General features: G+C 48.8%; 1 protein-coding gene across 1 annotated transcript; it reads left to right on the top strand.

The window, feature by feature from the left end:
- The first annotated feature begins 2339 nt into the window (after nucleotides 1-2339).
- LOC137805018 (E3 ubiquitin-protein ligase KCMF1-like) lies at nucleotides 2340-12260 on the top strand. Its single transcript, XM_068604662.1, has 7 exons — nucleotides 2340-2487; nucleotides 4871-5038; nucleotides 6825-6964; nucleotides 7543-7644; nucleotides 8442-8622; nucleotides 9620-9941; nucleotides 10560-12260. Exons 1-7 carry the CDS (start codon nucleotides 2472-2474, stop codon nucleotides 10885-10887), a joined length of 1257 nt encoding a protein of 418 aa, XP_068460763.1. The 5' UTR covers nucleotides 2340-2471; the 3' UTR covers nucleotides 10888-12260.
- The last annotated feature ends 607 nt before the right edge of the window (nucleotides 12261-12867 follow it).

The raw sequence follows: 12867 nt of genomic DNA, 5'->3' as shown, positions 1-12867 counted from the left end.
GAAGCGCGCGCGAGAATAGTATAAACTTGCGAGCGAGTGTCTCATTAGAGTTTTAAATAGTTTCCCCCTTTCCAGTCAGCTGATCATCGGCTGATATGCCGCGCGTCTCATTGGTCAAGCCCCCGTTTGTTTACGTTGAGGGGCGTGGCCAAAGCTGAATGAAGTCGTAGTAGGCTTCTCACGCTGCGCGTGCTCTGGAAACCCTTGTGGGGCGTGACGCGCGCGCGCGAGAGAGAGAGAGCGAGAGAGAGAGAGAGAGAGAGAGAGAGAGAGAGAGAGACGGGTCCAGTGAAGTATATCAATGAGCTCTCACTCAAGTTATTGATTATTATTATTATTATTATTATTATTATTATTATTATTATTATTATAAACAACAACAATATCTGACACTTGGGGAACCCACTGACCCCCCCTTCTACGAGTTGATGGGATAATTGTGTGCATCCGTGTCTGTGTGAGGGTGTAGATGTTAGTTTTTGTGTGTATGTGTGTGCATATGTATGTATATACATGTGTGTGTAGGTGTTAGTGCATGTGCGTGTTTGTGTATAAGTGTTAGTGTGTTTTGGTGTGTATAAGTGTGTGTATGGGTGTGTGTGTTGGGTGGATGGCGCTTTGCCAGATAGCATCAGCTTAGCTTCATCGGCCGGCTTCAATTGATGAGGCATAGAATGGGCGCACTCACGCAGGCTCTCCGCCACAATAACGCCTGTGTTGTGTGAACATGTACATCAGTGCCCGCTTCCCTTTTCCTGGAAGAGTGATTGACATTTAATAAACGCCTAAAACAAACATGTTCACTGACACAAAAACACATACTTATACACACACACACACACACACACACACACATACATCTACACGTACACAGAAAGATCCATTTATTTTAGATATTAGAATAAATTTAACGTGTTTTGTGAAGCATAGAATATTGGCGGGTCCGGCGGTGTCAGAGGGCCGGTTGGTGATGGAGGTGAGTCGGTATTGGACCGGCCCAACACCATCGGCCCTCGCTATCCCCTATGGCGGGTCCGCCCCTGCACACACACACACAGGGTACACATGGGTGCACATGGGTGTACACAGGGTGCCTTAAATCAGACCTCTCACCAGCTTCACCGTGACTAGGCAGGAAATTATAGAACGTTTTCAGAAAACATCATAAAAATAAAAGGAGGGTGAGACCGCGGCTTCCAAAATATCTCATCCTATTTTTACCGCCTGCATGTATTAATAACCACACTGTATGGTTTACTGGTTTGCTTTATTCAAACAGAGCAGATGGTGGATCTGCAGAGGGCACTAGAGTTCAAGAGAGGAGCTGATGCAATGCAGCGGCATGCAAGGAGAACATGACATGCACTGTACCTGGTGCACGAGCACACACACACACACACGAGGACTCTATAAACTTCTCATTTCAATAATATCAAGTCCCGCCTGCCACTGGCAATAAACCAACAGTAGCAACATTTAGCTTAGCGAGGGTCCCACTGCATCCTCTGAGTCTGATCCTGGTCCTGACGTCAGAGTCTAAAGAGCTACAGAGTTCCTAGAAAAGAACTCAACGACTTCTCAGAATTAGTCTGTTGGACTGTCACGACACTGGCGGTAATATTTACTCCAGCGTTAATGTTGCTTCTCGTGCGGTTGTTGCTATTCTTTCCATCGAGCCGCGCCACCTGACGTCAGGCGGCCATGTTTAATCCTGCACGATGCTGACCTCATGGAAGGCCTGATTCATATAGCCGATACTCTGAGCGTAACATGACATTTAGGACGGATATATTTGTCTTATGAGCTGTGTTTTTATCTGAATTCTATATTTAAAATGTTTTATTTTAATGCTGCCTCCCAGTCAGTCTCCTACAGATATGGCAACACCTGGGCTAATAAGGCCTCGTTTACAGAAATAGACCATCACTTGACAGGGGTTTCCATCTAAGTAGGCCATAAGGTGAACTCTGTTATCGTTTCATCCCGCTCCACAGTTGTGCATCTACACAATCTTTAGCTCATCAAAAAGAACAAGTTGTGCTAAGCTACAAAAAACTCGATGTGTCAATGTTTTATGCAGAACTAATCTCGTCAGAGCGTAATAGGATCTTGTAAAGCACCTGTTCACAGGGATGGAACATTAACTTTTAATGAATACACCTGGATTCAAAGGGACCCGTTTCAAGGTCCCCGGGGGAGTCACCTCTCTGCCTCCCATACACACGTCTCAGCGCCAAAGATGAGACAACAGCGCCCCCGTGTGTTCGGCGGGAGAAGTGCAGCGGACAGTGACACAGCAGGAGGCGGCGGACGGGAGGGGGCGGGGGGGGAGGCGGTGGTGAGCCAGACCGGATCCTTCATGAGGGAAGAGGCCAGGGACAGCCAACCAACCCCGGCTTCTCTTCTCTTCACTAATAGTATTATTTGCGAGCCAGGGAACCCGAGCCAGGGGCTGCGCTAGTATCCGTAGGATGTCCCGTCATGAAGGTAAGTACGCACGGGCGGCGCGAGCAAGCAAAGGACATTTTGAAGCTAAGAAAACACAAACCGTTGACATAGCACCGCCTGCTAGCTTCGGCTAGCCGACAACGTCTTGTTTTGAAGCCCGTCCTAGCTAACGGTCGCTGCTGGTAGCAGCAAGGTTGAGGGTGTAATTTCGTGCAGGGTGGGGGGGCGCAGTATGACGAATGACGAACACACAACACCAACAACAACAACAAAAATGTGTGTGTGTCAAACACAACGGACCGTGCGGTTGAGGTGTATGTTTGAGGTAACGTGACGTTACAGCAGCCGGCGTTAAGGTGACCAAAACAACGCTGTGACATGTAAGCGGAAGAAGCTAGCTAGCTAGCTAACTAGCATAACTAGCTAGCTAGCATACCTAGCTAGCTGGTGATGCTTATGTGGGTTAACATTGAGGAGCCGGGGAGCGAGGGGGGAGTGCCGCGGATAGGGAACACATGAGAGCGGTCAATCCCGGCAGGTCTTCTCGTTCACGTTAGCTTGTCCTAGCCTCCTTCAGAATGGAAGTTGGCCTCTTTTTTTCTTTTACTCTCACCTCCACCACCCCCCTCTCTCCGCCCCCCGTCCTTGCGGCGACTCAACCTTAACGGTTCGACGTTGGTGTCAAGTGGACGTTAGTGGCGGCCGTGAGGAAGGACTGAGCTTCAAAAAAAAGAAAGAAAGTTGAGCTCGCTAGGCGACGTCTCCCGCCGCTTGTCTTCGCGTCTGGGTCAACGGGAGCCGCCTCATTCGTTATAGATAGTTAACGTGCCGCCGGCAGCGAAGGTTAGTCGGGGCCCAAGCGGCCTTTACTCTCTCCGTGCTCCGTGTTGTCAACTTATTAACGCCGGAAGGTGAAACCCGGTTGTCGACGTCCACGCGTGTCTGTGGCCGGTAAACGTTAGGGGGGATCACGGTGGGTGTTGACTGGAGACGTGAGGGACTGGAGACAGCCCGGTGTCATACAATACACCCGGACCCTGCCACGACTGTCCGAGTCAATCAAGACCCTGGACGCAGAAGAGGGTCCAGTTTACCCCACGTGACACACACACACACACACACACACACACACACGAAGTAATAGGTAGAGGAGGGCTGCTTTATGAATGAGCTGTCTGGTGTGAGAGTAGTTTTATTAAGAGGATAATGGGACAGATGTTTCAGTCTGTTGGTCACTCCAGAGTAAGAGGATTTCCAGAGTTGGTGAACAGCAACATGTTGGAGTACATGCTGCCATTGCAATAATACACACTGCTGCTTTACCTTGTCAACGTTCAACCGGTGTGCTGTTTCTACTCCAGCGTTATATCTTTTCTTTTCCTCGGCTGTGAATGCCTAAGGCACTTCATTTGAATACAAGTTTGCATGTAGCCGCCTTCTGTATTGTGTTACCGACGTACACAGGTTTAGTTTAGTTTGTGTAGCCTAAAATTACGCTGTGCCTCAGCGGCCTTTTACCATCTGTACACATACGACCATTCCTGTCTTGGGACTTTACACCGGATCAGAAAAAAAAGGGAACGCAATAGATGTCATGTGACCAGAATGACTATCGACAGTTACAGCACATTACATGAATATGACAGCCATGATCCATGGCAGGCAGCAGGACCGGCCCCAGACAGCCACTGTCGATGGCAACTTGGGGAGAAGAAGCACAGAGGCTCCCGGGAAGAAGTAGAGTTAGTAATGTGTATTGAAGATCCAGAAGAAAAGAGGGAAGAAGGCAGTCAACACACCTCACCTGTGCCCTTTACCACCATGACAATGAAACTGTAACACTTGTAATATTGAATATTATGCGAGTCAGTTCACTCCCACAACGCCACAATAGGAGTTCTGTCACGGCCCTCAATTAAAATCCTAACATCACCGTGTGTGGATGCGATATTCGTCGCGGGACTATCTTGTCGAAGTGCGTTATACTTAGCAGGTGTTTGTGTTCTGTCGACCGCAGTCGTAATGCCCTTTTTTTTGCAAGCGCAAAGTTACTATTCTGTTAAAATTATACTACTGCATAAGACTTCATTAGGTATGTTTTTCACTTGAGTAAAAATGTGAAGCGTGTTTTCATTGTAAAACATTCATTGACTATAAGAAGCATATTCCCAGATTAGTTTTGATTGACATCCCAGTTAAACCATCTACATGCAATGCCTCATAATAATAACAGAGTACATGGTAAATATCTTATATGAGCGACATGTGTTTGAGAAAAATGTTTTCCTTCAGAGCCGGAATTATTACATTTACACGTTTTGTTATATATGCTGTGTTGAACAACACAAACAAAGTTGACTTGTATCTACAACATGTAACTTCTCTTTTCCTCCGTCATGTCTCATCTCTTCCCCTCCTTCAGGCGTGAGCTGCGACGCGTGTTTGAAAGGCAACTTCAGAGGACGACGGTACAAATGTTTAATCTGCTACGACTACGACCTGTGCGCGTCGTGCTACGAGAGCGGCGCGACCACGACCAGACACACCACAGAGCACCCCATGCAGTGCATATTAACCCGAGTCGACTTCGGTGAGTGGAGTCCATGTTCACATCAGGCCGATCGGTTGAATGTTTTTAGCCACGTGAGCTTGTCTGTCAGTCAGCGTTGTGATGTGTGTTGCTGTGATTCATGCTGTTTGGTAACACTTTACCTCGGAGGGGCGGATGTTGACGATGCACTGGCAATCGGGCAAGAAAATACGGATGTTAAACATAAATGGATTTACTTTTGTGCTGCATCTGCGCGGTTCTGAGATAATAATCTCTGAACCGGACCGACCGCATCTATGAACTGACACTGACACGATGGACCACTTTGAGGATCAGAGTGATTCTGAGTCAGATGTTATCTCAACAATGAGCTATCAAAAATAATAAGTGCCCACTTTACCGGCATCTGCAGACGGAGTATGTGTGTTTGTGTGTGTGTGTGTGGTACGATTGGCGATAGACCAGTTACAAGACTGTCGTGGCAGAGTATGCAAACAACAACAGAATGAATAGCTTCACTTGCAAACAATCTGGCGTTTTTCATACCAGGGATTTTACAGTTCATACAGTGATTCACAAAGGATCAAGCTGAGATTTTCTTGCCGTGTCATCATAAAGATAAACTTCTGATACTGGCAGTTTTTGGAAACCACCCAACAGCGGCTTTAATAAGTTGAACTGGTCCAGCGTTGCGTCATCTTTCGCTGCCACCGGCTTTTGTTTTCAGACGGCTGGGCTGCTCCCAAATGGCAAAGCAGAGATTGATGTGACCCAAAACGCTTGAAGAGGTTTTTTGGGGAGTTTTTAGGCTGCTGATCTGGTTTATCTCTCCATGAATAACACAGTTTGTTGTGGCAGCAATGGGGATTGAGGTAAACTGTTCACGATTTAATAATTGGTGAATTTGATATTGCACTAGTATCTAGTAAACCTATGGTCTTGATTAAATGGACCGTTTCCTTTGCTGTTGGATGAAATTGGCTTTTATTTCATGAGTTGGCCCTGTGAGACGTGTTGATGTTCATCGTTTCACACGTCGGGAATGCTGTTATACAAACTGTTGGTGGAAATGAAAAAAAGAAACTGCTGCTGAAAACACTTTTCTCGGACGGTTGCGTTGGAAGCTACTAATAAGCTCTCGCTGTAGACAAGCGAGGAAAAGTGTTGCACGATCTGCTTTCTTTAAAGCTGCACAAATCAGTGTTTTCCTATCGAACATGCGTGATGTGAAAGAGCTTGCTGGAGTTGATGAAACTACATTGAGTTATTAACTCTGCAGATCCAGGAGCATTTTCTTTTTCTTGTATTTTTTTTGTAGCCTTTTAAACGTTAAGCTTGTGGTTCTGTTTTTCCCATCACGGCGGACACACGCACACGCACACACACACACACACACACACACACAGTTCCTTCCTCACCCGGCCAAACACCAAATTGCAGCCGGACACAGTCGGCGGATTAGCCGCTGAACAGAACGAAGCATTCGTCGACGCGCGTGCCTCAGAAATTTGTGGAGTTTTTAAAAACCGAGCTGGCAGGAAAGTGAAGACTGCATTTCATTTGTGAAGTGAACCCAAACGAAGCTTGTTGGCTCTGTTGAATGTTTGCTGGATGTGTAAATAGGCAGCTGTGGCCTCACACGTTCACCATAACGACTTTATCAGGTGGTTTATAATATAATGAATCAGTGTTGTGTTAACAGCTTGTTCAAACAAGAGTGTTTTATTATGAACAGTTGTGTCTGAATTTAACACTTGTTAATTCATCTTGTCCAAATTGGCTTGGACGTGACTTCAACCTCTCTCTCCTCTCTCTCTCTCTCCAGACCTGTACTATGGAGGAGAGGCCTTCTCAGTGGAGCAGCCTCAGGCCTTCACATGTCCCTACTGTGGCAGGATGGGCTACACGGAGATCTCCCTGCAGGAGCACGTAGCTGCAGAGCACACAGAGACCTCCACGGAAGTGGTAAGTAGGTGCCGTCGCTACACAACCACAGACACACACACAGAAGCCACACACTTCTACGAAAACCTTCACTGGACGTTTTGCACGGATCTCAAGACCTAGCGCTTTTTTTTCTCCTTCTTCTCCAAATTCAATGAATTCCATCTGTTTGTGACACTGCAGATTTTTTAACTCCGATGTTGTACTTTTACATCCTCATTGTCGCCTTGTTTTGCAGTCCAAGCCGAGTTGTGATGTCAGCTTTTGACAGTAAAACTGAACTGCGAGGGAAGTCGGGTAGAAGTGCAGCTCTATTTATAGACGCCCAGTGTTTTCCTTTTGATGGCAGAAGAGCGCCTATTTGTACATTTGAGTGCATTTGTTAGAGACATTGATGTACAGACTTTATAATCATTACTAATTATAATAATGATCTTAGATTTTTAACCATCTTCTCATAGGTAAATATTTCATTTGTGCAGCAGATATTTGCCTCAGTGTTTGGTCCACAGGACTTGCAATTGTTGACCGTGTGGTGAAGTGTACCGGTATTAACGTGTGTGCTCTCTCTCGCTCTTTCTTTCTCTCTCTTTCTCCAGATCTGCCCCATATGTGCAGCGCTGCCGGGCGGCGACCCCAATCATGTGACGGATGACTTTGCTGCTCATCTCACACTCGAACACAGAGCACCCAGAGACCTGATATCCTTTTTCAAATCGTCGTCCCCTCCTCCGCAGACTTGACTCGCTGTATCCACCGTTTGAGAAACGACAAGTTCAGTTTCCGCTTCGGTCCGGTGTGAGCTGGCGAGCGGATGTCCCAAGGTTCTTACGCGTGCAAACTGGTCGTTCATGTGCGTGCCGCGTGGATTTGACGACATTTTGACAATGGCGCCTCTTGAAGGGGTTTTATACTTCTAACTGAGATTAAATCCTTTCCTGCCTTGTTGTTCTCGTTTAAGTGTGTGTGTGTGTGTGTGTCACTCCGGTTGATCATGTTGCCACCGGGTTCGATGCAAAGAGGATGAAAGTCAAGAGTTGAGGCCTAGTGCTCTCATCTTTTCTCCCAAAAACAAGAAGAGGAGAAAGCCATGAGGAGTAGTGTAATGCTGGTGTGTGAGAGCGAGGCTTTACTAATCATATCCGGATCAATATTTACGGGGACGCTGGCATCACCACGATCCAAACGACCGATGGATACATATGTTCGCCGATTTTTAAACGTAGAACTAACGCTCGACCAGTTTTATTTATCATTTCAAATGAACGTTGATTCCACTTTTGGCCAGACAAAAACGAGCAGGTTGCGTAATCGGCTCTGGGAACTAACGACGGGGCATTTAGTGTCGTGTGTGTGTGTGTGTGTGTGTGTGTGTGTGTGTGTGTGTGTGTGTGTGTGTGTGTGTGTGTGTGTGTGTGTGTGTGTGTGTGTGTGTGTGTGTGTGTGTGTGTGTGTGTGTGTGCTTTCTGTCGGTGGGTTCCTTGACGGCCAGCTCCACGATGAGTCCAGTGGCGTGCGGCACGTGAGGAGGATGTTCCACCCTGGTCGTGGGCTGGGGGGGCCGCGGGCCCGCAGGTCCAACATGCACTTCACCAGCAGCACCACAGGGGGGCTCTCCACCAGCCAGAGCTCCTCGCAGAGCTCCAACTACAGCAGAGAGGCCATGGACCCCATAGCAGGTCAGTCCCTCTCGCACGCACACATACATGCGTACATATATGTGGAGAAGGCGTAGTGACACAGTGGACACAGCTGCAGAACCTGATGTAGGTCAGACGGCACAGTGGGGGAGAAAACAATTAAATTCAGTGTCACCCACACACATACCACACACACAACACGAGCGCTCAGCACTAAATCAAGTCAGGAAACAAATGGCTTTTCACACACACACATAAGTTCCCTGCGGCGGGCCCAAAGGCAGTCTGGGTAATACGGTAACGTGTGGACCTTGTTTATCTTGTTCCCAATCCGGTTTAACGCTTGGCTTTCGCAATGTCGGCCCCGGCTGCGCCGTAATGAGCGTTCCTGTTCAGGCGCTCCTCGCTAACGAAGCACCGGACCAGCTGGGCCGGCGACCCGGCTGCTTGGGTTCGGAGCCCAATTGTCTCCCCGCTGAGAGTCTTTTGAGTTCTTTTGCTGTAGCTTTTTGATTGTGGATCAGAGGCTCACAGATGTTAGTTTTTAGGTATAAACAACAATGAGGTTACTTTAAAAAGGTTGTATTGTTTTGATCTTGTGCCGTTACCAGTTTGCTTGATGCGCTTCAAGATCATGTTTTAATGGGAGCTACAGCTGGTGGATCTGGTGGGCAGCTAGCCTGCTAGCCTGCTAGTTTGGTGGGCTGCTAGCCTGGTGGGCTGCTAGCTTTCCTGTCTGGCGGGCTGCTAGCCTGGTAGGCTGCTAGCCTGCTAGTTTGGTGGGCTTCTAGCCTGGTGGGCTGCTAGCTTTCCTGTCTGGTGGGCTGCTAGCTTTCCTGTCTGGTGGGCTGCTAGCCTGGTGGGCTTCTAGCCTGGTGGGCTTCTAGCCTGGTGGGCTGCTAGCCTGCTAGTCTGGTGGGCTGCTAGCCTGCTAGTTTGGTGGGCTGCTAGCTTTCTTGTCTGGTGGGCTGCTAGCCTGGTGGGCTGCTACTCTTCATCCAAACTAAAGTGACCCCTCGTCTCCCTCGTCTTCCAGAACTTCTGTCCCAGTTGTCGGGGGTGCGGCGTTCGGCGGGCGGACAGCTCAGCTCGGGCCCCTCTGCCTCTCAGCTCCAGCAGCTCCAGATGCAGCTCCAGCTGGAGCGGCAGCAGGCCCAGGCGGCGCGCCAGCAGCTGGAGACGGCCCGCAACGCCACCCGGGGTGGCGGCCGGGCCAACGCCATCCTCAACACCAATTCAGCCGGCGCCAACCCAAACTCCAGCGCCAACCACAACACCAACAACCCCAGTCCCAACCCGGGCCCGCCTGAGTCCCACACGCAGCAAACGGCACATAGCTCCCAGTTTCTACTCAGCAGGTGAGCGTCCGCCTTTGGAGCTTTTGCAGAGCTAACTTGGAGCTAGCAGGGAGCTAACTTGGAGCTAGCAGGGAGCTAACTTAGAGCTAGCAGGGAGCTAACTTAGAGCTAGCAGGGAGCTAACTTAGAGCTAGCAGGGAGCTAACTTAGAGCTAGCAGGGAGCTAACTTAGAGCTAGCAGGGAGCTAACTTAGAGCTAGCAGGGAGCTAACTTAGAGCTAGCAGGGAGCTAACTTAGAGCTAGCAGGGAGCTAACTTAGAGCTAGCTATAGCGGCTGACACCCACCGACGGTCACAGCGGATTGTAACCCGACTTTTACGGTATTCTTTTAAAAGAGGCTCAAAATATCAGCAGCATACATACAGGCATCTATATAAATGTTTATTCTTTTAATCAAACTATTGTCTCTCATTCATTTGAGTCATTTAATGTTTACTGTATGCTTTGAATCCTCATTGTTAGTTTAAATACTACATTTGATCACTTTTTACTGTTTACACACACATTTCACACAATGTTTGCTCATGGAAATGTGGTTTAAAGTCCATTGGTCACAATGAGTGTGAACGTTTTGTCTCCTCCCTCCTTCCTTCCTCCCTGCCTCCTCCCTCCTTCAGGCTGAGCGAGCCGCGGCTGTCGGAGGCGGAGCGGCAGGCGTGCGAGGCCCAGTGGGCGGACCGGAGCCTGTTTGTGACGGAGCTGCTGCTGTCCACGCTGCTGGCCGACGCCGACGCCGCCTCCTCCTCGGAGGACGAGGACGAACGCCACGGCCCGTCGCGGAACTTCGCCGACTTCGAGGCCATGGGCTGCGTGGAGGTCATGACCCTGGACGTGGCGCTGGAGAACCTCAACCTCAAGGAGATGACCCCGGCGACCCGGACGGCCAAAGCCGCGGCCAAAGCCGCGCCGGCGGCGAAGAAAGAGCCGCCCGCACCGCCGCTTTGATGACACAAGCCCCGCCCCCTCTTCCCTCTCTCCCTCCTCACACCACCGTTGATCGCGGCCGACAGTCGGTCCAACTGCCAATGGATGACAAAAAAGACTGCAGTTCTTTTTGGCTTTGTTTTTATTATTTTTATTATTATTATTATTTTTCTCAACGATTGTCATTTTCAGCCCCTCCCCACGTGTCTATTACGTTGTGTACATTGAATAAAAGTTGTGAGACGAGAGAATGTGAAGGCGAGCGTGGTGCCAGAGAGAGGAAGAAGAAAAAAAATTAACTATATAAATATATTATAGAAAAATCTTTATGAAAGTTGATAATCAAGTCCACATAACCCGCGTTTCCTCTAGCGGACAAGAAAAGCGTTTTTTTTTGTTGTTTTTTTTTGTTATAAAGACACAAAACATGTCACACACACGCTGAGGGGGGAGTAGGAAGGGGGGGGGGATGCTGCTGTGTATTTATATAGTTATTAATTAAAGTTATTAATTAAAGAAGTGCTTGGATGGTTTACCACAACTTGAGCATGAGCTTAAAATCACCACGTGGCCATTTTTTAAACTGCACAGTCACCAGAAGAGGAGGTCTCTGTCTTTCTGTTCATGTCCTGGACACCTGAGTCACTGAAAAGGACACACACAGACACACACACAGACACACCGACACACACACACGGGTGCGTTTAGGGACCTTTATGTCCAGTCTCTACCCTCCTCCCCGCCCCCCCGTCCTCCCTTCCTTGTGTGACATCACCTGTTTTTGGGTCATGTGACCTTGCTTTATATCGACTTTGGGCACTTTTTTTTGGTTTGGAGCAGCGTGTCCGGTGCACACGACATGGAGGCGTCACGCGGCGCGGCGGCCACACGGAGGCCGGGCGGTCTCTTCGGCGTGACCGCTTTCACGCCTTTTTTTTTTTCTAACACAACCTGCTCGTTCACAAGGTTCTCTCTCTCTCTCTTTCTCTCTTCAAAAGGAAGACCAGACCGCCTCCTCAAGCTTCCCTTCCACCTGAAACTAATCTCCTCTCCATTGCTCATGAATGCAAACATCACTCATCATGTGACTTGAAGGAGAGACTCCTGTATTGCTCTTTCCGTTCATTTCTCTCAGTCTAACGAGCGCGTGAGATCTTTGTCTGCCTCCTCTGCTCCCTGAAGGAAAGCGACGTACGAGTGGAAGCACAGGGTACTTTCAGTCTGGAGGACAATAAACATGTTTTGGATGGAAATGAACTAACCCAACCTGCTCTCTGGTTTGTGTTTTTGTACTTTTTGTTTGTTTTTTTCTTCTCTCGGTTGCTAACTTTTTGGCGAGCATGTACAGCATATGGTTTAAATAAAATAAACGGCTATCTTACAGGTCACGTTCTCTCTCCACCCGTCTCGTATCCTGTCGATGTTCCCGTCAGATCAGCGAGAACGTCTGAAGGAGCGATGAGGCAATGCTTTGCCGTGGTTATTATTCGTCATGTTTGTTTCATTAACCGGCCTCCTGTCATTTTGCAAAGAGCGGCCTGGAGAACGCCGTCGAGCGTCTCCGAGGTCCAAGAGAAGACGAGCGTCTTTGACCCAGCTTCCATTTTTAAAAAGGACCTGAACGTCTGTCGTGGAGAACGTCGGCTATGAAATTATGACATCGTCGACCTTATGACCTCGTCGGCTATGACATCATTGGCAATGACCTTATGACATTGTCGGCTAGGACCTCGTTGACCTCATGACGTCGTCAGCTATGACCTCATGATCTCGTTGACTATGACCTCGTCGACCTTATGACCTCGTCGGCCACGACCTCGTTGAGCTTATGACGTTGGCAGCTATGATGTCGCCGGCTACGACACCGTAGGTTACGGCCTCGGCGACTGCGACGGCGGCGGCTACGACCTCGTCGACCTTACGACGTCTGCGGCTACAGCGGCGGCTATGACATTGTCGGTGGCTATGACGTCATCGGCCATGACATCGTCGGCAATGTGC

Source organism: Clinocottus analis, unplaced genomic scaffold (genome assembly GCF_023055335.1).
Source record: "Clinocottus analis isolate CAN_PGR_092001 unplaced genomic scaffold, fCliAna1.0.p SCAF_7, whole genome shotgun sequence".
In the NCBI taxonomy this organism is placed as follows: Eukaryota; Metazoa; Chordata; class Actinopteri; order Perciformes; family Cottidae; genus Clinocottus; species Clinocottus analis.
This window is presented reverse-complemented; position numbering and strand designations above follow the sequence as displayed.

What these genes read in the sequence shown, in the direction of transcription:
- LOC137805018 (XM_068604662.1), top strand. An exon ending in ATTAACCCGAGTCGACTTCG is followed by an intron (nt 5,039 to 6,824) that starts GTGAGTGGAGTC and finishes CTCTCTCTCCAG; the next exon opens with ACCTGTACTATGGAGGAGAG. An exon ending in GGCCATGGACCCCATAGCAG is followed by an intron (nt 8,623 to 9,619) that starts GTCAGTCCCTCT and finishes CTCGTCTTCCAG; the next exon opens with AACTTCTGTCCCAGTTGTCG.